Raw genomic sequence first — 25,019 nt, forward strand, 5'->3', positions numbered from 1 at the left:
ACATCACCCTCCCTTTGACATTTTCTCTCCGTCGTTGTTACCCAATAACACACAGAAAGTACAACAGAATGTAGTTCAGAGGAAGAAGAGGGTCTGATTAAAAATTAAGCGCTTTGGTTTTTTACTCATATACTTGCAAGGCGGCACAGGGAGGATGTCTCAGCTGTTGAGGCTTCTCTCGACAGCCGCGCTGCCTCTCAGCCGGGCAATAGGAACCTCCGCTCGGCTATCGGCGATGCGGGCAGCCGGATACCGGAGCGTGGTTCTTCGGGTAGGTGACTGTGTTTACAGTAGCCGTCTGCCAGCCGCTGTTTGGATAGTTGTGTTTTTGTGTAATTACGGAGTGGAATTTTTCTAAGTTATTGTTGAACTCATTACCGGTTACATTTAGTTATTGTGTCGGCTTTGTCATAGATGTCTGGGGAACAACGGTGCTTAAAACCAGTGTTTACAGTCTTATTCTTCTTCTTCAGAGTCCGTCAAAGACTAATCATCATTGGAGGAAATTTGACTTAAAAAGCCAAATACATTGTACTCAGGGTTAATAAAGTGGGACTGCTGATCTACTGGGATCTAGAGTTTAGAAAATAATGAGCTGATTATTACAAAAAAAGTGGTCATCTGATATTCTAATGTAAAAAAAAAAAAAAAAAAAAAAGCCAGATAGCCACACTTTCCCATTAAATCAATATGAACTTTTGTCCAAATGTGATACACTTTTACATCCCCTTCATTAAATGTAAACAGTTAGGACAGACAGATATTATCACGAACATGGGGAGCTGGTGAGATAATGCAGCATTATGAGACATCGTAGTGTTAGTGTAGAAAATCACTTATTAACCTTTTCTATACTTACTCAGTTTGGATTAACTCGACTCAGCCCGACTTTTATAGGGTGTTCCTGGGAGTAGATGCACCTCTTTTAGACTGATTCCCCCAAAATCCATAGATTGGACAGCAGGTATACAATCACCTCCATGTCCTCTGTTGGTGTGTCATAACTGTCTTGCATAAAAATGACATCATAAGACATTGGAGCCATGTTGCTATAAGGACCCCATCCACTTTGAGGTTACTCAGTAGTAATGGCCATTGACCTAAACTGATTGAAGTTTAGTAGGTACCAGTGAAAGAGTGCCTATAGAACGACACTACATGCTGCATTCTCACACATTCGAACATCTGAGGTTTACCCAGGTAAAGATCTTATAATCGTTAGAAGTTGATTGATTGTTCTTGGGGTGGCACCTGGGGGGTCAGTCAAATGTTTTGGGGTCGCCTGCACCCCTCCAGACCACCTCCTCTAGCCTCACCTTCGGTTTCACATATCCACAGTGATGTCTCCTCAGAGCTGTACTGATGTCTTTTTGGACATCCATGTATTGTGGACAAGGACAATGTTGTCCATTTACTTCTGGACTGTGAGTCATGTGTGTTGCTGTGTCACAGGTCAGGTGGTGTGTGTTCAGTTGTGGTCCTGCGCTGTCGGGGGTCACAGAGAAGCCTCACAAACTGTTGGAGCTGATCAGTGTTGGAAAAGTCACCATGTTTTTCTTTCTTTCTCTCGTTTTCTAGAACTGTGGTCTTTTCGGTCGATCACCGGCTAACTTCCTGACCTGTCGCAGGTTCCAGTCAGTTCAGCGACGGCTCTACTCTACTGAGCCCAAAGGTGAGTCAGCACCTGGCTGGCAGGATGTCTTTTCGTTGTTTTCACATATTAATACTTTTCCAACTTTCATATGGATTAATTAAATGTTTAATAATCTTATTTAAGAGGACACTATTACAGCAGCCTGGTTGTCTTTAAAGTTACACAAGGATGCTGCATTTTAATAGTTATTTGTAGCTCTCTTAATTAAAGTTAAATGGGGTGGGGTGGGGTGGCGTGGCTCAGCAAGGTAGAGCGGTCGTCTCGTAACCCGAGGGTTGCCGGTTCCATCCTCGGCCAAGTCGAGTTCATGTCGAGGTGTCCTTGGGCAAGACACCGAACCCCTTATTGCTCCTGATGGGTCGTGGTCGAGCGCCTTGCATGGCAGCTTCCGCCATCAGTGTGTGAATGTGTGTGTGAATGGGTGAATGTGATGTATGATGTAAAGCGCTTTGGGTATTGTTCCAGGTACAGTACAGCGCTGTATAAATATGGACCATTTACCATTTAAATACCATTAATATCTCATTTCAAACTGAATAATAAAAAAGACTAATCAAAGTCCTTAACAGATCATTTAAAAATAGAAAATACAGATGTCAGTAAGTAATTCTTGTGAACAAGAATATGTCGTGTGCACATAAAGAAAATCTGGTGTTTCCAAATGACAAAAAATGCTGTTTATTTTTTAAACTACTTGGCTCTTAGACGAAATGAGCCAAAAGGCAGCGAACGACATCGTTGTTCAGGTTTCAAATGGTTCCACTGTCCTGGTCTAGATTCTGTTCTCTGTGTTGTGTGTCAGGCAGAGTGATGGCATGTTACTCAACCCAGAATGTCTCCACACAGGAAGCCGTCCACTGCTGGTGTTAACAGACTTGCTCTGGGCAGAAGCTCATTTCTATGGGATTTGTTATTATACATTTTAATACCATGATGCAGCAAAAGACGAGTCTGAAGACAGACGTCTGTCTCCAATTCTTTTAATAAAACCTCACATGACAACGTGACAAGGCCATTGTTAGATGAACATCCCAGAGATGAGGCTGGTGTTCGGGCTTGGATAACAACCAGTGGCACACATCAACCCATGTTCAGTTAATATATTTAATAGGACTGAAACTTTTCAATCCATTTAACTTCTTCTTGATGAGGCCTATTTTTTCAGCCTCCTGTTTGAAATGATATACCCAAAATAAATTATGTATACTGCTTAAAACACTAAAGGGAACACTTAAACAACACAACTTGGATCTTGATAAATGAAATATTTCAGTTGAAAATCTTAATTCTTTACATAGTGGAATGTGTTAAAAAAACTGACATAAGAATGATGAATGGAAAACAATCATTAACTCATGGGGGTCTGAACTCAGAATCATATTCAAAATAAAAGTGGAAATATCAGATCACAGGCTAACCCAACATCTGTGGAGAAACCTCAAGACAATAGAAATGAGGTTTGTTAGTATGTGTGGCCTCCCAGACATTGTACACATTCCCTGCAACCTCTGGGCATGCTCCTGATGAGATGATGAATTTTCTCCTGAGTGATCTCCTCCCAGTACTGGATCAGGGCCTCAGCCAACCCTTGGACAGTCTATGGTGCGACATGGCGGTGGCGAATGGAACAAGACATAATGTCCCAGAGTTGCTGAATTGGATTCAGGTCTGGTGAACGGGCAGGCCAGGCCATAGCATCCATGCCTTTGTCATGCAGGAAGACAATCCAGCCACATGAGGCCGAGCATTGTCCTGCATCACAAGGAACCCAGGACAACGGGTCTGAGGATCTCACTCTGGTACCTCTGCAGCCCTATAGTTTGTTAAAAAGGGACAATGCACATTAATCAACAGTTTAGTTTAGATTTGAAGGTCCCACATGTTTTCAACAATTTCTTATGGGTGTCAGAGGTCCAACAACATTGTTTTCAAACTCTTTTACCCTAAATTCAGCCTTGGTTCTTCATTTCAGCCATTCCAAAAGTGGCTCTACTGAGAACCGGCTGTTATTGTCGACACTTGTTCCTGCTGACGATGCTGACTCTCACTTATGCTTATCTTTTCACATAGATCTGTCCCATATACTGAGACCTACTCCCTTCCCCCTTTCATTTTTATATATTTGTACTTGCTCTGCGTTGTTAGGTGTATTTTTTGTATTGTTGTATTGTGGTTCTTGTGTATGCACAGTTGTATGTTTGTATACATGTACGTTATTTATTCCTGCTGGGGCCTCTTGGCCAGGTCATGTTTGCAAATGAGAACTGGTTCTCAAACATTTTTACCTGGTTAAATAAAGGTTAAATAAATAAAAAAAATAAAATTCTGTGGCTGAACCTTTAAATGTTTATGAGTGGTGCCTGTCCACGCCCCTCTCTGGGAGAGGATCTGGCTTACGCTGGCGTCCCCTCTGTGATTTTAGAGGGCAGGCTCGGCTAGCCGGACGGGGTGGGGCAGTGACAGTATCCACTACCGGTAGTAGTTTTTTCCTTTCATGAGGTCACAAAAGGAAAGATCTCAGACTTAACCGTTTGAGCACACATTCACTTAAATGTGAAGCAAGCGAGAGGCGACAGAATTTTTTTATTTTTGGGCCTCATACACTGGCTATGAGGACACATATGACTGTTAGAAAACCTTTAGCAAGGGAATTTTGCATAATATGGGACCTTTAAAATGTAAATGTGCCAAGAATTAGCAAATGAGCCACTTTTCTTCTGTAGTGCCCTGGCAGGTCAACACAACAACATACATTACTTACTTTACAACAGAAAACATAAGTGATGCAGTGCCAAAGTATTTGGTAACATTAAAAGTAGAGTTGGGACCAAATTGATCCAATATCGGTATCAGGCTCCAATATTGACGTGAGACACAGATTGGATGTCGGGCTGAATTCCCAGATCCACCTCACAGATCTGCAGAGGGACCTCTTTGGTCCTGTGTTTACAAATTATATGTATTATGAAGATTTAAGCCAAACAAATATGCTGATGCAGAAGTATTTCTGTTAGAGCTCATATATAAAAATAATTATATGTTTTATCTGTTTACTCTGACGCAGCGTCACCGAACAATGAGCTTCCTTTGCTAATGTAGCATGTAACTAATTTGGATATATTTTACTCTGGAAACATACATAAAGTAAGACGGTAACTTGAAATGTGTCTATAGACAAGGTTTGCAGCAAAGGGAAGAAGAAATAACACAGCAGACATCCTGAAGCTTTCCAGCTGAGCAGAAAGATGGAAAGCTTTCCAGTGATGTAGAAACTGAAGGGATTAGCCCACAGAAAAGTTGCTCTAATTCATCATTCTGGCAAATCAGTCTCTATCTGTTAAAGAAAAGTCTGGAAAAGTTCGCTAGCTAAAATGCTGTAATCCTGCATGCCAATGTGACTCGCATGAAGAAGGTGAAGTAAGACGTGGGAATCTCCAGCTTGGGTAGTTTTGCTCGTACGCTGCAGCTTGTTGAGCATGACAGGCTAATTTCACAGCACAGACGTGAGCAATGACCATAATCACAATAACGTCCACTAAACTGATTTAGTACTAGAAAATACTGGTTTCAATCCATATTTAAATTTCAGATATCAGAATCTGATAGGAACTCCAAAAAGCGGATTGGTGCATCTCTAATAAAAACAGCATATGGAGTTATAATAAAATATTTTATAGACTTCTTATGTATGAGACCAAGTTTGAATACTTTTAATCCATTTCTTAAGCTTGGCTTTAAAATTTGGATAGCTGGTGTTTTCTTTTACTCACTGGGTAAACTATTTCAGTAATTTGCGATCCTTATTGAGAAGACTGTTTGTCCAAGTTCTTTGTCTGTACTGGACAACACAGTTTCCCTGGTGGTTGCTGTAGTTCCCTACCACTGCTATCTTTCTGCTTTACAAACTCATGGGGTGGGGGAGGTGCAAACTCATGTAATGTCTTAAAAATAACACAGGGATCTAAAAATGTAAAAGATTACCATATCTTATATGATATATATATATATATGTATATTTATTTTTTAATCATATGGCGGTGATGGTAACTGGTGGGTTTTTGATCCAGTGCTTTCAGCATCTGTATAAACTTGAGTCTCTGTTGGTTTGAGTTGTCCTGTTTGTTTGAGACCGACTTGTAAAACAGAAGGATAAGCGGGAAAAGATCATGGCAAGCACAAAGAGGTTAGCTGCCTCTGCTGTTAAATATGGTCTGATCTGTCTAAAACTTGCCATATTAAATGGACTTGCAGACACCGCCTCAGGTTACCTCTGAGCGAACTGGCAAAATGCAAACATGACCAAAAATCAGCCAGAAAGGATGAAGATGCTCTGTGACCACCATTAGCAGGACCATTCGTTTATAGGGATTGTCTTGCTAATTGCCTTGAATTTCCACCTGTTGTCTGTTCTATTTGTTCAACTCCAGGTAAAATGATTAATAATCAGTGTTACTTCCTAGCTGGACAGACTGATATCCCAGAAGTGTGACTGACTTTGAGTTATATGCTAATGGTTACGTGTTACCTTTATTTTGAGTAGTATATTTTTTAACTACAAGGGCTGTATGTATAAACCTGGGGCCGTATTTCTAACGATTTTCAGCTCAGGAGTTGCTCAGAGAGGTGCTGGAGTCGTGTTCATGGTTGATTATGAAATCTACCTGTCAAAACATTTTTATGCTCATTGACCACTTGAGCCAGGAGCAACCACTGTCCCTCTGTCTAGTTGGGTTTCCTTCTTTGTTCTCCATTGCTCTTCACTGGTTTGTGGTAGATTTGAATGCCAGCCAACACTGCTTCCTGTAGGCCGGTCAGCAATCACAAACATTGATGAAGCTGAGACGTTTTACCCTTGTTAATACAAAATGGAGATGAGAAGTTGAAAGTAGTAAATAAACAGTAAATACATTTAAACAAATAAATATAACTATGAATACTGTGCAAGCTGGTGTGGCTTTCCATATGTTCTGTAGGATCATTTCAAAAGTATAGCTTACTATTAATTTAATAGAGTTTTTTTTATGTAAAATTTTATTTATAATTACACAGTATTCATAGAGGTTAGAGTCTATGATTAAGTCTATTGATTGGATGATCCATTCTATACCATTTATCACCAAACGTGTATTTTTATTTAGATTTTATGGTTCAGCCATTCACAGCTTTTGAAATGATGACTCATACCGAGCAACGGGGTCGACCACACCTCCTCATAGGAGTTTCTGTCCGAAGTTAAGACTCCTTGCTAGGAACGTTTGGGCTAAATTGGTAGAATTTTTAGGAATACGGACCTCTGTCTCAAAAGAAAGTTGAGACATGTGAGATTACTACAGACGTATCAGAATCAAGATATGTGTTACTGTGTCAGGAAATTCACCTGGAACACAGTAGAAAATGTAAATGGTATTTCCTCCTAACAGTTAGTAATGTCTGGTGAGGAACTGTGCTGCAGTAGAAGGAAACAGTGAACCTGATCTGTTTTCCAGATGATTAAAAGAGGTGTTATGCAGGTAAATATCTCAGGAAGCCATCATCCGATGATGATGATGATGGACACCTTTATCAGTGGTCAAAGTCATTTCAATCAAAGGCAGAGTCGTAGGAGATGATTTGCTAGATTAATTAAACTTAAAAATATCTTTTTATCTGCTTGTACAGCTGTGAAATATCAGTCAGACTAAACTGAAATCAAGCAGAAAGTACAAAATGCAAATGATGAAAATCAAAAACACAAAAACAATGTATCCCACCCCATGATGGATGTGCTGAAAGGATTATGCTGTTCTAAACAGCAGCAAGAGCATCTGAGGATACGAAATCTGTCCTATAAATCAATTCATAAACTATACCTCATCTCAAATGAAGATGTTTTTCTATTCCACTTTGTTCGGTTGTTGGAAATAATATTCAAACAGCTGAACTGTACAGAGAATATCCGCCACTGGTTATTTTTACATTGTGACAAACCCGACTATGTGAATTTCAGATGGAAAAGGGGGATCATCGGGAGGAAGATCAGGTGGAGGGAAGAGAGCGGGAGGAAAAGACTGGTGGAGTCGAATGCAGAAGGTATGTTCTGAATAGCTGAAATGAAAATGGTTTTGTGCTGAAATCAGAGGTCACGCTTTGTTTAGTGGAATAATGGCAAACACAGTTTGTTCTGAAATCTGGTCAAATGAAGAGAAAAACTTCATCTTCCTAAAACAAATAACTTCTGGAAGTCTAGCATGCAGCTGTACGTAGTGATGGTTTAATGAAACCCGTCAACGTGTTGAGTCTTTCTGGCCAATTGCATGGCCACAAGTGTCGTTGCTGGAGGCCCCATTTAACAGCTCATTTGGTAGTTCTGACATCTGCTGGTCCTTTGATGTCCAGCAGTCCTGTAAAATACATATTGGTGGAAATGTAAACAAAATGATGCAACTGTATTGTAAATCTATAATTATCTTAAAATATATTAATAAAGTAATATCTGTCCGCCCGCACTTCCTTCCTTCCTTCCTTCCTTCCTTCCTTCCTTCCTTCCTTCCTTCCTTCCTTCCTAAACTGCTGATGTATTTTGCTCTCGTCAGTACTGCATGTGTTATGTCGCCTTACTGTCACCTGGAATTACGCAGAGCATTTCTTGTATTTTCTGCGGCTTTTTAAGCAGCCGAATCACATGAGACACTCGCGTAAATCAGGGAAACCAGGGTCTCATTTGTCTTAAAAAAAAATAATACAGACTTCACTTCAGGCTTCATTTGGACACGCCTCCTTTACTTGATGCAGGCTTTGGGGCTTTTGTGTCAGACAAACGTCACTAGCTGTATGAACAACAAAACAGTGACATGAAGAGAGAACAATATTCTGGAAGCTGCCTTACTCCTCCTGGACCAAGACATCCCACCGTTACTGAGGGGAAACTACACAGTGAGTGGAGGTTTGGTGCTGTTGGAAATATTGGTTTAATCCTTAAATCCATTGCCATTTTTATTGATTTATTCATATATATATATATATATATATATATATATATATATATATATATATATATACACACGTTATTGCTGGGCAACGATTAAATTTTTTTTAATCGTGATTAATCGCATGACATGCTGCGATTAATCGCGATTAATCACATCGTTACGCGCAAAATGTCTCTTTCCTTTAAAAGAAGGCCTACGGCTGTATAAAGAAAATATATAATTATAAACATCAGGGGTCTCCAACCTGCAACTCTGGAGCTTCAAGTGTCTCTCTGGACCTTCCACAATGCCTCTAAATACGTGGCTAAAATATTTTTTGAAATATCTTTCTTGTCATTAGGTTGGAAACCAGGGACTTTTTTTTTTTTTACTTTACATTATTTTCCACAAATATCTACATCCTTTAAAAGAAAGTCTGTCTATCCTCTTTTTATCAAGGTTTTATGTTTTTCTTTATTTTAAAACCTAAAAATAGAAATAAAAATGTGGTTCTTAAAAAATAAACATCCTATAGTGGCTCTTCATTAAAATATATATTAACTTACCTTTTTGAAAAGTCTGGTAACATTTACGTCTCTAAAGGAGTTTTATTTAGCTGGCTGAGGGAAAAATGGCTCTTTGGATTGGAAAGGCTGCAGACCCCTGCACTAAACACATAAACAGGTTTAGCAGCAGTTTTCTCTTTAAACACCAACAGTTAAAATATTTCTTCATATATAAAATCACATATTTATGAGAAAGAAGGATGAAATGTTCAGGATTTACTAACTAAAAGGTAAAAAGTCAGCAGGATGGATTTAAAGCTGTGAAGCTGCTTCCTTCTAAACACAGAAGGAACAATATGTGATGAATATCAGCATCAGGTGAACAGACAGAAAGCAGGATGAGAATCTCACAGCTTCTAGATGGTGAGGAGAGAGAAATATTCACAATATGCACAATAACTTCCATCCATGCACCTTCACTGCTTCATTATCCAGGTTTCTGACATCTCACGTCATGAAAGTCCTGGAGAGACTCTTACTGGCTCACCTCAGCAAGCAGGTGAACACCTTTCAGGACCCATTACAGTTTGCATACCGTAATGGGCTTGGGGTTGAAGATGCCATCATATACCTGCTTCAGAGAGCCCACTCTCATCTGGACCAGTCAGGCAGCACTTTGAGGGTCATGTTCTTTGATTTCTCAAGTGCTTTTAATACGATTCAGCCTGCTCTGCTGTGTGAGAAGCTGCAGAAATTCCAGGTGGATGCCTCCACAACCACCTGGATTTACGACTACCTCACAAACAGACCACAGTTTGTGAGACTGAAAGGTTGTGTGTCTGAGATGGTGGTCAGCTGCACTGGAACACCACAAGGGACTGTACTTTCACCATTTCTATTCACGCTGTACACCTCAGACTTCCAGTACAACTCTGAGTTCTGTCATCTGCAGAAATACTCTGATGACTCAGCAGTTGTTGGGTGTATCAGTGATGGACAAGAAGCAGAGTACAGAGAACTGGTCGGTCAGTTTGTGAAATGGTGCGGTGACAATCATCTCATCTTGAATACCAAGAAAACAAAGGAGATGATTGTTGACTTCAGGAGGAACAAGAACACACATAGAAGTGTTTCCATCATGGGAGAGGAGGTGGAGGTGGTGGAGGAATACAAGTACCTTGGAGTTCAGCTGGACAACAGACTTGAGTGGAAAAGCAACACTGAGTACATTTACAAGAAAGGTCAGAGCAGACTCTACTTCTTAAGGAAGCTGAGATCTTTTAACGTCTGCACCAAAATGTTGCAAATGTTCTACAGGTCTGTTGTTGAAAGTGCAATCAGCTTTGCAGCAATCTGCTGGGGCAGCGGCATCAGAACCAGAGACTTGAAAAGAATTAACAAACTGATCAAGAAAGCTGGTTCTGTGCTTGGAGTAACTCTGGAGCCGCTGGAGTTGATCATCAAAAAAAGAATTCTGTACAAGCTGACGAAGATAATGGAAGATCCTTCACACCCTCTACACAACGCCGTGACGAAACAACAGAGTGTGTTCAGTGGGAGGCTTGTTCAAGTCCGATGCAAGACAGAGAGATACAGAAGATCCTTCCTTCCAGCAGCTATCAGGCTGAAGAACAAAGCCCTTAATTAATGAATGTGATTGTTTAAAAAAAAAAAAAAAAAAAAAAAAAAAAAAAAAAAAAAAAAAAAAATTACTACTACTACAATATTGAATTTCCCTTTGGGATTAATAAAGTATTTTTCATTCATTCATTTTTCATTTCATTTCTGGATATAAATTCTCTAAACTTTCATTCTTAGCACCATGGATGGGAGACATGGACGCCATGTTTCTGTCATCAAAGCCAACAGACAAGTATATGTATATATATACATATACTTGTATATACTTGTGTATATAATATATATTTATTACTAACAGAACTATGTAGAAAAACCTCACAGATCAACAGTGACCAAGCCTTTTCTCATCTGCACATCATTCTCTCAAGTTTTGCTTTCAGGAGAAAAAATATTGGCAATGAAACAAACACAATAAACGCTATTTACATATTTAAAAAAAAAAAGAAGAAAAAACCTACTGCAACATTGCAATTTCCCTCTGGGAATAATGAAGTATTTTTTATTTCATAGTGATCTTTTTTATTATGAAAATGTGATCACAGATTACTCATTGTGGATTTTCCAGATAGAGTCTCTGAATAAAGACATTTTATGGCTGGATTGTAAACCTCCTGGACGGGTATAAATGTCTAGAAAAATTCCGTAGATCACCTATCAATAGATATATCCATCACAGTTTACCCCACAGAGATACACACTGCTACTCCTGATGAAGTGTTCACAATATAAGTGATAGTGCTTGGGAGCAGAGATCTAGCAGAGATTTGAGGGTTAATAACAAACTAAAAAGACACCAAATATAAAATCTTGGTCTGGTTCTCAGCCTGAGGTGAACTGTGGTTGATGTGATTCACCTGTACTAATTCACTGTGTCTACACTGTGCAGCTGCTTTTTAGAGAACTGCGTACAACCTCTGCAGAAGGATGGAAATGAATCAAATACCTTCTCTGTTTATGCTGACGGATCCATCAGTTTTCATAGCCAGTTTCTCTGTGGTTAGTAGCAGCTGCTACCACCAGCTTCAACGCTCTGTAACGTCTCTGTGTTTGTCTGCAGGGCGACTTTCCTTGGGATGAGAAGGATTTCCGTTACATAGTGTTGACTGTGACCGGAGTCAGCTCAGCTCTGCTCTATTTCTACTTCCGAGACAACGGCAGAGAGATCAGCTGGAAGGACTTTGTCCACCGCTACCTGGGCAGAGGCTTGGTGAGGAGAAAGTAGATTGTTATTCTTCTGAATTTGGCTCCAAGAAAACCCCCAAAAATATTTAGGTTAGCAATCTTGTGCTGTGTGCAGGTGGAACGGTTGGAGGTGGTCAACAAACAGTATGTCAGAGTCATTCTGGTGCCGGGAGCCCACGCTGAAACGGTGAGTTCTGGACCAGTTTCTGGGGAAGGATCTTGTGTTTGGAATGGGAGCAGATGGGTAGAGAAGGCAAGAACTGTACTCAGGTAAAAGTAGAGTTACTTAAAAATAATAATACTCAGCAGAAATAAAAAGTAGCAATCTAAAATATTACTCGAGTAAAGAAGTATTTGTTGAAAAGGCTACTCTGGTCCTGAGTTACTGTTTGATTTTAATGTCTGATTCATTTTAAGAAATAAGGTAAACAGCCAGTAATATAAAATAATGTGCAAATTCGAGTTTTTCAAACAGGAAAATAGGAAAAGTAAAAGATAAATCTTTGTAAAATAACAAATTCAGGTGCAGTAAAACAATTTTAAAATCTTCTTTTTTCACAACGTAAATCATAAAGGTTTCCTGTTTCCGCTGTTTTCTTTCTTTAAAGGTGCTTCGGTAGAAGAGCACTTTTATTTTCTATTAGTTCTGTTTACGCTTTCAATTTGTTGATGGAAAAAAAATCTGTCTTTGAGGATAGGGGATGAGTTTCCTCCGCACCATTAAAATACACATTATTAAACATTCAGAAATGAAATGAATTAAATGAGTTGTAATTAATGGTTGAAATCTGAGTCCTCACTGACGAGCTATTGTGGTTGCCACATTTCTGTAAATACTTTTTTATTTATAAACTTCTACATTTTAGCCTGTAGCTTATATGTCTATCACATATGCTAATGCTACATAAAAAAAACAAACAAAAAAGAGCCAAACGTTCATATGGTCATGTTTCCTAATCACCGTCTGACATTACAGACCTGGAGTCAGTTGTAACTTACCAAAACCATCTTCCATCTATCCATCTATCCTCCGCTTATCTGCTTATCCGGAGTCAGGTCACCACGGAGGCAGCCTAAGCAGAGGAAACTAAATTTGACCGCTTATATTTTTGATCTCGTTCTTTTGGTCACTGCCCACAGCTCAGGACCGTAGGTGAGGGTAGGAACGTAGATCAGCTGGTAAATCAAGAACTTTTGGATCAATATCTTCTTTACCACAACAGTCCAGATCACTGGCGGCACCACACCGATCTCCCTGTCAATATCTCGCTTCATTTTTCCCTCACTCGTGAACAAGACCCCAAGATCATCCACTGGGGGCAGTATCTCGTTCCTGGCCCAGACTGGACACTCTGTCCTTTTCCGGCTGTGGACCATGGCCTTGGGTTTGGATGTGCTGCTTCTCATCCCAACGGCTTTATACTCGGATGTGAAACACCCCGTTGAGAACTGGGTATCACGGCCTTATGAAACCAACAGAACAACGTTATCTGGAAAAAGTAGAGACCCAAGTTATGAACAGTAAATTGAACCTCACTGGAAATGAAAGCGACTTTTTGTTGGCAATGTGGACCAAGGGCGGAGCTGGGACACAGGTGCTTGCCTCTGTGTCCCAGCTCCAGGTCTGGCTTCAGAGGGGGGCCTCGTTGAATTTAATTATTTCTATAATGCATCAAGATGCAGATGTGGACAATTCTGTATCGATGCAGCAACAGAAAATATTCAGTTATAATAAGTATATATTCTGCTGCTGCTTGCGTGTTTGGCATGATCTACAGACGTGGACAAAACTGTTGGTTCCCTTCGGTTAATGAAAGAAAAACAATGGTCACAGAAATAACTTGAATCTGACAAAAGTAGTAATAAATAAAAATTCTATGAAATTTAACCAGTGAAAGTCAGGCATTGCTTTTCAACCATGCTTCAACAGAATTATTTAAAAAACAAACTCATGAAACAGGCCTGGACAAAAACGATGGTACCCTTAACTTAATATTTTGTTGCTCAACCTTTTGAGGCAACCACTGCAATCAAACGATTACCGAAGGGTACCAACACTTTAGTCCACATCTGTATCTGCTGAAGCAGCTCGGCAGATCCGAGGCTAAATCCGTTTTGAAACCTTCACTTAGGAAAACTGTAAAACTAAGCAAACATACAGAAAATATGTTAACAATGTGATTTAAACAACTTTGTGCATCAACGAATGCTTACCTCAACAATGTTATCTGTGTTCAGTTACAAATTCACCAGAATACTTACAGGCAAATGTTTTGTGTCCATAAAGGAGAGCATGAAAAGCATCCTCTTCACTTCCATATTCTGTCTTTACTGACTACGGAAAGACTGAAGGTACAAAACACAGTGCTTTACTGCAAGAAATTTTGAAAACAACATCACATTACAGTAATGCAATGGAAACACAAAAACCGCATGGTGGTGTGGTGTTAGCACTGCGGCCTTACAGAAAGAAGGCCACTGGTTCGAGCCTTGGCTGGGGGGAGGTTCAAACAATGACCTTTCTGTGTGGAGTTAGTATGTTCTCCCCGTGTATGTGTGGGTTCTGTCCGGGTACTCTGGCTCCCTCCCACCATTCAAAGACATGCAGGTTAACTGGTTACTCTAAATCCCCCCTGCCTCTTGCCTGCTATTTGCTGGTATTGGTGCAGCTTCCCTGTAACCCTTATTTAGACTTAGCCATGCAGAAAATAAATGGAAAAATAAAGTTCAATAATGAAGTTGAAAATAGCATCATTATTTACATGTGTATGATGTTTGTCAATATCAGGACGGTCAGATTGATTTAATTATAAATAAACAAGGAGTTCATAATTATCTTACTGCTTGTATTCATTGATGGAGTTGCAAGTGAAAAAAAATTGAGGATGCAACATAGTGATGTAACGTGATGCATCGCTGAATCAAATTGAATCGTTGACAAGATAATCCCAATTGAATCATGAGACCAGTGAAGCTGCACAGCACTAGGGACTCTGTGATTAGTCTAGGCAGGGGAAACCTGAGATCAATAACGTTGCTCTTCATAGGCATCTTTCAGGCTACACTTGATCTGTAACCTCACCTACAGACCTTTTGGCCATGGGTGATCCTACCAGGGGCATGAAGCCGCCGTAACATAGCTCTTAGTATCACTGGGACACACAAACCGCCTCCACTGTGGTAAGGTGGCGGGTTGACCATTCATAATCTGATGTGACGTTAATTCATTCCTTTATTGAAGATGTATAGTGGTCTGATTAGCTAATGCAAGATTTAAAGAAATGTTTCCAAACACTAAAAGGCTCTATGTAAAAGACTTTCAGACTGGGATTGTGTAACTGAACCAGACTAGCATCCACCTAATCGCAGCAGAAAACACGTTTGGGTAAAACTTAACCACCACGTTTCCTCGCGTTAGGTGCTGAGTTTTTGTTTAGGCAGAAACAGAAGACACGGCATTAAATCACCGTTCTTTTACACCGTGTGGAAGTGAAAGAGGAGTGTTCATCATCCTCAGATTTAACAGAGACAGCTGCTTCTCATATTTTACATCTGTTTTCATTCCTTGTCTGATAAACTGCTGAAGAGTTTGTGCTGTTATGGTTTGTGTTGGTCATGTGACTGCATGGCAACGTCTGATTGGTGAAACTGGCAGCATCTCTGGCAAAAAGAAATCATTTCTATTTGAGCAGTCCAATGTTGCCCCTTGTAACGGAGCTAACCCACTACTCTTAAAAGTTACTCAAGCAAGTGTAGCTCGTTACTGCCCATCTCTGGACACAACACACTGAAGACGTTTCAGAAATCACTTCAAGCAACAAAAGAAGCTATAAATCCATCATGCCATCCATGATGGATTTTAGTGACATATGTGGCTACTTTCCCTGTTTCAGCTGCAGTCAAGGGGATGTGAGCTGAAATGTGATTTTGTGTGTGTGTGTGTGTGTGTGTTCTGTGACCCTCAGAGTTACGTCTGGTTCAACATCGGCAGTGTTGATACTTTTGAGAGGAACCTGGAGGCTGCACACATGGAGCTGGGCTTGGAATCGACCCACCGAGCAGCTGTCGTCTACAGCTCTGAGAGCGACGGGTGACTTTTACACACACTTGATTAGATGCTAATCTTCACTGAAAACACTCAGCTAGCTCAGCATGACAGTAACACGTTAACCAGTGGAAATGCTTGACTTCCCAAACCTCTTCCCAGCTCTTTTGTGATGAGCATGATCCCCACCCTCCTGCTGATCGGCTTTCTGCTCTTCACTCTGCGACGAGGGTCGATGGGAGGAGCCGGTGGCGGTGGGAGGGGCCCCTTCAGCATGAGCGAGTCAACAGCCAAGATGATGAAGGACAACATCGAAGTGAAGTTCAAGGATGTGGCCGGCTGTGAGGAGGCCAAGCTGGAGATCATGGAGTTCGTGAACTTCCTGAAGAACCCGCAGCAGTACCAGGACCTCGGAGCCAAGATCCCCAAGGTGAAGACACGCACAAACACACAGCCCCGGTGGGACGGTTTTTTGTCCATGTGGACTGAATTTTGTCCTTGATGTTGTCCCAGGGTGCGGTGCTGTCCGGACCTCCTGGGACGGGGAAGACTCTGCTGGCCAAAGCCACTGCTGGGGAGGCCAATGTACCCTTCATCACCGTAAACGGCTCTGAGTTCCTGGAGATGTTTGTGGGCGTCGGCCCGGCCAGGGTAAATAAAAAATCCAACAAACAACCATCAAGTGATGCTGCTAAAAAGCTGAATGCTTGACTGAGCTACTCTCTGAAGGTGAGGGACATGTTTGCCATGGCGAGGAAGAACGCGCCCTGCATCCTCTTCATCGATGAGATCGATGCTGTGGGGAGGAAGAGGGGGGGAGGGAACTTTGGTGGTCAGAGTGAACAGGAGAACACCCTGAACCAGCTGCTGGTGGAGATGGATGGTAAACAGCTTCTGACTCTGCAGGTTCAAACCTGAAGTCTGGATGAGACGTTTTAACTCATCACATCTGGTTTTTCTTCTTCAGGTTTTAACACTGCTACTAACGTGGTGGTCCTGGCTGGAACCAACAGGCCGGACATCCTGGATCCAGCCCTGATGAGGCCCGGACGCTTCGACAGACAGATTTATATCGGTACAGGACGTTTTTATGCATCTTACTGGTTCTAAACTGGTGTTATCTGTAGACCACCGGCCTGTGGCCTCTTTTGCAATGACTGAGTCCTGAGAAAAAAAAAAATTCCTGGTCCGAGCTTCATTACTGAGCAGAAATTTAGTTTAGTTTTACTGCAATTTTAATAAAAACCTGAGACTGTACGAGTGTTGCATCTATGGAGCGAGACATACGTTTCTAGCTTCTACAGCACAGCTACAAGTCAGATCCACAAGTCTGAAGTCAGATTTACAAGCACAAAACATTTGTCCCACATTTACACACTTACCTAAGAACCAATCAGATTTCTCTAATCCCTAACCAATCACAGAGAGCTGACCAAAACCATCACAGCTCCCTAAATGGGATTTGCTTTATGGACAAATAAAACATTTAAGAACTCTTAGCAGATATAGCTGATAGTAAAGAAATGTTTTCCTTTCAGAAAGAAACCTTTGAGTTTCCATAAACTGGCGGTTAACGCTTCGCTGGCAGCGGCCAGACGGGCGTAGCGCTACTTTTCTACACAATGGAAAGTTTGGTTGTGGACAATTATAGATTCTCTTGGTATGATTATTGCCAGAGAAATTATCACGATTATTCAGCTTTAATTCATTTTCCAACACTGAATGTGTAGAATCAGTTGAATACTACTTAAAGGTTTAAGTTTCATTTCTTTCAAATCTGCACCTAAAACCCATCTGTTCAAACTCACTATAACTCTTCTGTTTGTTTTATGTTGTTTTAGTCCTAATGTCTTTTAAATTATTATCATTATTTTCTAAGTAAAAAGTTCCTTTTTTCTTTGTGTGTAAGGTGACCTTGGGTTCACTTACAAGAAATAAAATGTTTTATTATTATTATTATTATTATTATTATTATTTCTGTCTTTTTATGACAAGATAACAAAATAATAGACAAACAAAGTAAAGTAGTCAAGAAGTTTAATTCCTGCTAAATCTTCTCTGCTGTAAACAATAAGTAAATCCTACATATTAACTCAGGATCTCTCAGAGAAAACTGGTGGAAAAGACAAAAGCTCCTCTACGTGGACTTGGAGGCTTCTTTCTGGAAACTACATAATTAAAACGTTTTAGGAGCAGTTTTGAACATTTCTTTTCAACCTGAGAATAGCTGCGTTAACATCATTTAACCCACTTACTGAACATTTACCTTTACTTTGTCCTACGAAGCTGCAGGTTATCCTGCAGGAGGTGAAATCTGTTCGTTTGGAAGGAAAACCCTTCCCACTCTAACACGGAGGGAAAACGAAGCAACACAAGCAGTGACACACACTTTGTTTTCCTTCCTGATCTGCTGGTACGGTTCAGACATGGTCCTTTAGGGAAATTCATGATATGTATGATTATTAATCGTGGCGTTTCTTACCCAGATTAATAATGAAATCAAGTAACGGTGACGTCCCTGGTTGTGGACACAGAATTTTTCTCTCCTCCTCCTGTGATTGGTTAGGGATGACAGAAATGTGGTTTTTGAGTAGGTGTGTAAAATGTGAGACAAATGTTTGTAAATCTGTATTCCAGAATGAGTCCATGATGTGATCGCTATCTGTACTAACTAGAGTTTTAAATGGAGACATAGGAAGTTAATTTCTCTGTTCTGGCTACATCAGCCATACAAGCGTATGATTTCATTTCTGTCTCCTCTCAGGTCCTCCTGACATCAAAGGTCGAGCGTCCATCTTTAAAGTCCACCTGCGACCAATTAAACTGGACCCCAGTATGGACAAAGATGCTCTGGCGAGGAAAATGGCCGCTGCTACGCCGGGATTCACTGGTGTGTAACACCTGCATGGTTTTTCTAAACTCTTCCAACAGTCCGGATGTTTGTCTCTGTTGTTTGTTTTAAAGCAAATAAACTGATTTGGTTTCATAAAGACAGTTTTAGAGGAGCTCAGGAAAGAATCGTGAGTCCAGATCGTGGTCCTCTGAGCGGTGCTGAGTGATCTCTTCCAACTTCTCTCTTTACTGAGCAGAAAAACTCTGCTGGTTTTCCTTCAGTTAGATAAAATGTCCTGAAACACATCCAGAGGGTGTGTGATTGGTGGCTGCCCGGCAGGCAGAACTTCCTGCACCAAGTCTCCGGAAACATTTGCTTTAATTAATAATAATAACAGAAAGTTTTCAGACGGTGCCTCTCTGATGTAGAATTCTATCTAAGTTCAGTAGTCGTGGTCCGAGATGTTGATGTTGATTGTTTGTGTATGAATCAGGCGCTGACATCGCTAACGTCTGCAACGAGGCGGCTCTGATCGCCGCCAGACACCTGGACGCAGGCGTCACCGCCAAACACTTCGAGCAAGCAATTGATCGGGTCATCGGAGGTCAGTGTCTTCTGATGGATGAGCTTCAGGTTTTAACTTCGTCTCGTCTCCATGCTGCCGTCAGGTGCCGTCGTAGTCTGTGGTTCTTCAGCCTGAGCTGTGGCTTCTTGTCGTGTTTCCAGGTCTGGAGAAGAAGACTCAAGTCCTGCAGCCCACCGAGAAGAAGACCGTAGCTTACCACGAGGCCGGTCACGCCATCGTCGGATGGTTCCTGCAGCACGCCGACCCGCTGCTTAAGGTGCAAAACCCGGAATCCGTGATTAGAAGTCAGCAATCAATAAGTCAGTGATATTCTAACAAATGAACATCACAGCTGTAAACATGGCGAATGATCAGAGGAAACACAGAAAACTAAAATAGTACAAAAAATAAAAGTTATTCTGAATGAAAAGGTTGAGATTTAGAGAAGAAGTAAGAGCTATTTAAATAATGAGAACAATGGCATTTAATAATTAAATATGATATCAAATAAATGATAGAAAATGAAGAAACAACAGTAATAATAATGGTAATAGTAATAATAAAGTAATAACTAATAGTAATTATTAGAATAATAGTAATTGTATTGATAATAACACTAAAAATAACTATAATAGTAGTAATGATCCTAAACATCCTAAGATGTATTGAGACGCTTTGTGTGACGGTGTGTTCAGGTGTCAATCATCCCGCGGGGGAAGGGTCTGGGTTACGCCCAGTACCTGCCCAGAGAGCAGTACCTGTACAGCAAAGAGCAGCTGTTTGACAGGATGTGTATGATGCTGGGAGGCCGTGTGGCAGAGCAGGTCTTCTTCGGTCGGATCACCACCGGAGCTCAGGATGACTTGAAGAAGGTCACACAGTCTGCCTACGCTCAGGTACGCACACACCTGCTGGTTTCATTTGCTTCACGGTGCAGCAGAGGACTCTTGTTCAACCCTGGCTTTGCTTCCCGATGCTCAGGTGGTTCAGTTTGGGATGAGTGAGAAGGTGGGCCAGGTCTCCTTCGACCTCCCTCGTCAGGGTGAGATGGTCATGGAGAAGCCGTACAGCGAGGCCACGGCCGAGCTCATCGATGGGGAGGTCAGAGCGCTGGTGGACCGGGCGTACGAGCGCACCCTGCAGCTTATTCAGGACAAGAAGGACCTGGTGGAGATGGTGAGGAGCTCTTATCCTGTTCGGTTCAGGCAGCATCTCGTTCAGTTTTTCTCCAGCATTGATGAATCTGTTTTCAGGAGATACAAACTGATGTACGGCTCAGTTTTAAAATCTCTGCCTTAACTTCCTGTTTGCTTCCAGATTCATTTTAAAATCATTTTGTTGTTGTTGAAGCCATGGAATGTTTTAGTCCTAAGTATTTATCTAACTTGCTTTTAGTTGATGAACCTCCCAGAGTCCTCTGTTATTGTGGGCTGGCCACTTGTTTATTATATGGAGACGCATCATTTGGGTTTTTCCAGTCCAGCCTTCCTGAGGGAAGCTGGGAGCGTTGATGTTTTCAAAGGGAAGCGTAAGACCTTTTTAGTAAAAATTTAATTGATAAATTTTTATTAGTATTCCTAATCATATTTTATCAACCTTTTTTTCCTAGTTTCTGATGTTAAATCTGTTTTTTATTATTTTCTGATTGTGTTTTACAATTTATTTGTGAATGACTTATTTACACATTCATATTGTTTTCATTATTAACTTGTTAATAATGACTTATTTCATCTTTTCATTTGGTCATTTTATTTTATTATGTTACATGTCATGTTTTATTTAAATTGTTGTAGTTGTAGTTTCCCCAGGATGGTGTCTCTATATGAGTGTGTATGTTTTTATGTGTGGCTGGTGGGTTTTAGATGAGTAAGGATGGTTTTTTATACAACCGGCTGTGTCGAGCACTTTGTGTTGCCTTTTTTTTGTATGAAAAGTGCTTTAGAAATAAAGATTCTTTGAATAATTGATCTCTGACTTCATATTCAGGTGGGGAAGCGTCTGCTGGACAGGGAGGTGCTGGACAAGGCGGACATGCTGGAGCTGCTGGGCCCACGGCCGTTCGAGGAGAAGTCCACGTACGAGGAGTTTGTTGAGGGGACGGGGAGCTTTGAGGAGGACACCAGCCTGCCGGAGGGTCTCAGGGACTGGAACCAGGAGAGAGGAGAGGAAGGAGAGGAGGCCAGCCCCACCAAGGACCAGAAGCAGGCCATTTAAAGCCCCGAGACGCGTGGACAACTAAACAAACATCCCAGCTCCAAAGACCAGCTCGGGGCTGATTCAGTTCTACAGGGTCTGACAGCGGCTGAAGGAAGTTTCATTGACTTGACTTCATTTCCATCCAGTTGTTGGCATCCTGTTCGTTCCCTCAGCTCCAAATAGGAACCTCGTCAGGTTTGGACTGATGGAAGGAAATAGATTTTAGATGTTTTCACATGAATGCAGTGAACAAACATGCATCAGGAGCAGAATCTATTTATTTAGAGACATAAATGTCATCTTTTTACAATCCAAACTGATTCAGAGGAGTTCAGCTTTTTTCTCTGAGCTTCAACCTGCCTTAAGACTCATCAAACAGACCACAGACCAGGTCACAGCAGCTTTATAGCTCCTGAACGGAGTGATGCTCAGCCCAGCAGTACAGACTCATCTTATTTATTTTATGTGAACAGGGAGGTTTTCTCGTCGTGCTGCAGGAGAAACGGTTGACAGCGACGTGTTTCCGCTCCACAGCAGCTGTTTGGATTCATGTTACAGACACTTGATGCTGTAAAACCACCATCATGTAATTCTGTGTGATGATGATGATGATGATGATGATGATGATGATGACGATGGGCAGGAGGCTCCTGCATCATAAAACAGGAATATTAAAGATTGAATTCTCTGGAAAGTTATGCTAATTGGAAAAAAAAAAAGGGATCAACATACTTTAAAAGAAGCTTCTTCGTCTTCATGGCTGCAGTGAACCAGGACTAAAACCTGCAGTCGATGTCCAAATACACCTAGAAAACCACTCCTCCATGTTCAGTTCACGTCTCGGGGGGTTAGGGAATCGATTTGATTCATTTGCTGTTTATGACTATTTATTTTGATAGTTTTAAGTTGAACCACCAACTTTCTTCTAGGGCTCATCTCCCACAGAGAAACAACTAAACATGGCCGCTAGCAGGAAGAGCTCAGTCCCAGGAAGTGGGACTAAACTGGTTCAGGAACTGGTTCCGTCCCAGGAAGTGGGACTGAACTGGTTCAGGAACTGGTTCGTCCCAGGAAGTGGGACTAAACTGGTTCAGGAACTGGTTCCGTCCCAGGAAGTGGGACTGAACTGGTTCTGTCCCAGGAAGTGGGACTGAACTGGTTCAGGAACCAGCTCAGTCCCAGGAAGTGGGACTGAACCGGTTCAGGAACTGGTTCCGTTTTGTGACTTCAGACTCTGAACAAGTAACGACATGTTGATAAATTATTATTAAGGTTGTTTTTATCAAAGATGGGAGGACATTAGATTTATTTCAGCTCCTCAAACAGAGACATGATGCTGAGTGGGAGAAATGAGTCAGCTGACACATGAAATTCTTTCACCATGTTGTTTATTTTGGGGAACTGTGGGTCATATTGGAGCCTGATCAGAAACTGCCAGCTTTCAGAACCAGATCTTCAGCATGTAGATGTTTATTTCCACTCTGGTTCTGGTTAATCTGCCGGGAAGCCCCCAGGGTGTGAGACCAGAACCAGAACGGTGTCTGAAAGCGTTAACAGATATACGGTGACGTGGGCCGTCATTCGCTGCTGGGATGTAGCTGAACATGGACGAAGAGATAAAATGAACAGGACAGCGGCTCACAACCCGCTAAGAGACGACCTACATCCTGGGAATCATTTTCACTCTGTGTACATGATGAGAAAGGTATTTAGACATTTTATTCATAACTAAATAAATGAATAAATATCCCTTGTTTTTCCATGTATTTAAACATTTTCAGTTTTAACTCTGCAAGAAATTAAGTTACGTCTTTATAATTCATTTAGACTTTTAGGTTTTCAGCAGTTTAGAGACGTCAAACCAAAGAAAGCCTGAATATTTGCTCTCTGCTTGGGGTTTGTGAGCCTTTTCTGAAGTCGCAGAAATCTGCTTGTTTCATTCTCGGACTGATGAACTGTCTTTGCAGTGATTGAAATCACCTCAGTCTAATTTAATCTGAGAACTAAATGCAGATGCCTCTCAGATTTAATTTAAATACTTTATTCATTTAAAAAAAGGAAGATCATATAGGAATTAATGTAAGAGGTATAAAACTGAACAAATCAGCGTCATATTTAATCATTTTCATTTTTGGCTATAATTGGTTGTTAAATATTTATCTAATTGGGTCTTTTTGTAGAAATCTGATTCTGTCACATTTATGTCAAAATTAAGAAATTCTGAAGTTAACTTTTTTTTAACACTAGTTATATAAAAACAAAAACTGCCATTATTGACAAGGGCTTGCATGTTAATCCCCCCACAACAGTGCTGTTAAAGAAAAAAATACTCCCCATCCACTTTATCGGGACCACCTTCTAGTACCGGGTTGGACCCCTTTTTCCCTCAGAACTGTCTTTATTCTTGGTGTCGTAGATTGAACAAAGTGATGCTCCACTGTGGTCATAAAGGGATGGACATGGTCAGCAACAATACTCAGGTAGGCTGTGCTGGTTAAACCAGGCCATGTTGGTACTAAGGGGCCCAAAGTGGACCAAGAAAATCTCCCTCCACCATTACACCAGCAGCAGCCTGAAGCGTTGATCCAAGGCAGGATGGATCCATGTTTTCATGATGTTTCAAGCAGATTCTGAGCCGAGCATCTGAATGTGGAGCTGAAATGGAGACTCATCAGACCAGCAACGTTTCTCCATCTTCTATTGTCCAGTGTTGGTGAGTGTGTGTGAATTGTAGCCTCAGTTTCCCGTTCTTAGCTGGCAGGAGGCACCCGGTGTGTCTTCTGCTGCTGGAGCCCATCTGCTTCCAGGCTGGACGTGTTCAGAGATGCTGTTCTGCAGACTTTGGTTGAAACCAGTGCTTATCTGACTTCATGATGCATTTCTATTATCTCCAACTAGTCTGCTTATTCTCCTCTGACCCTAACAAGACATTCTGGTCCAGACAACGGCTGCTTGCTGGATATTTTCTCTTCTTCAGACCATCTCTGGAAACCCTGGAGATGGTTGTATGAAAATCCCAGTAGATCAGCAGTTTCTGAAATACTCAGACCAACAAACATGCCACATTCAAAGTTACTTAAATCCTCTTTCCTCCTCATTCTGATGCAGTTTGAACTTCAGCAGGTCATCTTGACCATGTTCACATGACTCAGCGTATTGAGTTGTTGCCATGTGGTTGGCTGATTAGATAATTATGTAAACATGAGGCAAACAGGTTGGTTTGTTTTTTGGGTAGATAGGAGGATCAGCTTCTCTGTAATACAGCCGCTTAGTTTAGCATAAAGCGCAGAAACAGCCCCACATATACATGCTGTACCTTTGGACAGATTTCTGTCTTTCTCATGTAAACAAAGTGAAGTCTGCATGTGTGGATTCATGGACCCTAACTCAGGGTCCTGACTCCACTGTTCTGACACATTTCACACATCAGACACAGCAAACTCAGAAAAT

At 41.2% G+C, this 25,019-nt stretch overlaps 1 protein-coding gene across 1 annotated transcript; it reads left to right on the forward strand.

The window, feature by feature from the left end:
* afg3l1 (AFG3-like AAA ATPase 1) lies at positions 1–23,318 on the forward strand. The gene is made up of 16 exons (XM_041996275.1): positions 1–271; positions 1,579–1,672; positions 7,641–7,723; positions 11,806–11,955; positions 12,046–12,117; positions 15,896–16,020; positions 16,138–16,405; positions 16,489–16,626; positions 16,705–16,858; positions 16,943–17,050; positions 18,740–18,865; positions 19,302–19,412; positions 19,535–19,650; positions 20,069–20,269; positions 20,355–20,549; positions 21,360–23,318. The coding sequence occupies exons 1-16, from the start codon at positions 155–157 to the stop codon at positions 21,585–21,587; spliced, it is 2,286 nt and encodes a 761-aa protein (XP_041852209.1). The 5' UTR covers positions 1–154; the 3' UTR covers positions 21,588–23,318.
* The last annotated feature ends 1,701 nt before the right edge of the window (positions 23,319–25,019 follow it).

Source organism: Melanotaenia boesemani, chromosome 10 (genome assembly GCF_017639745.1).
Source record: "Melanotaenia boesemani isolate fMelBoe1 chromosome 10, fMelBoe1.pri, whole genome shotgun sequence".
Taxonomy (NCBI): domain Eukaryota; kingdom Metazoa; phylum Chordata; class Actinopteri; order Atheriniformes; family Melanotaeniidae; genus Melanotaenia; species Melanotaenia boesemani.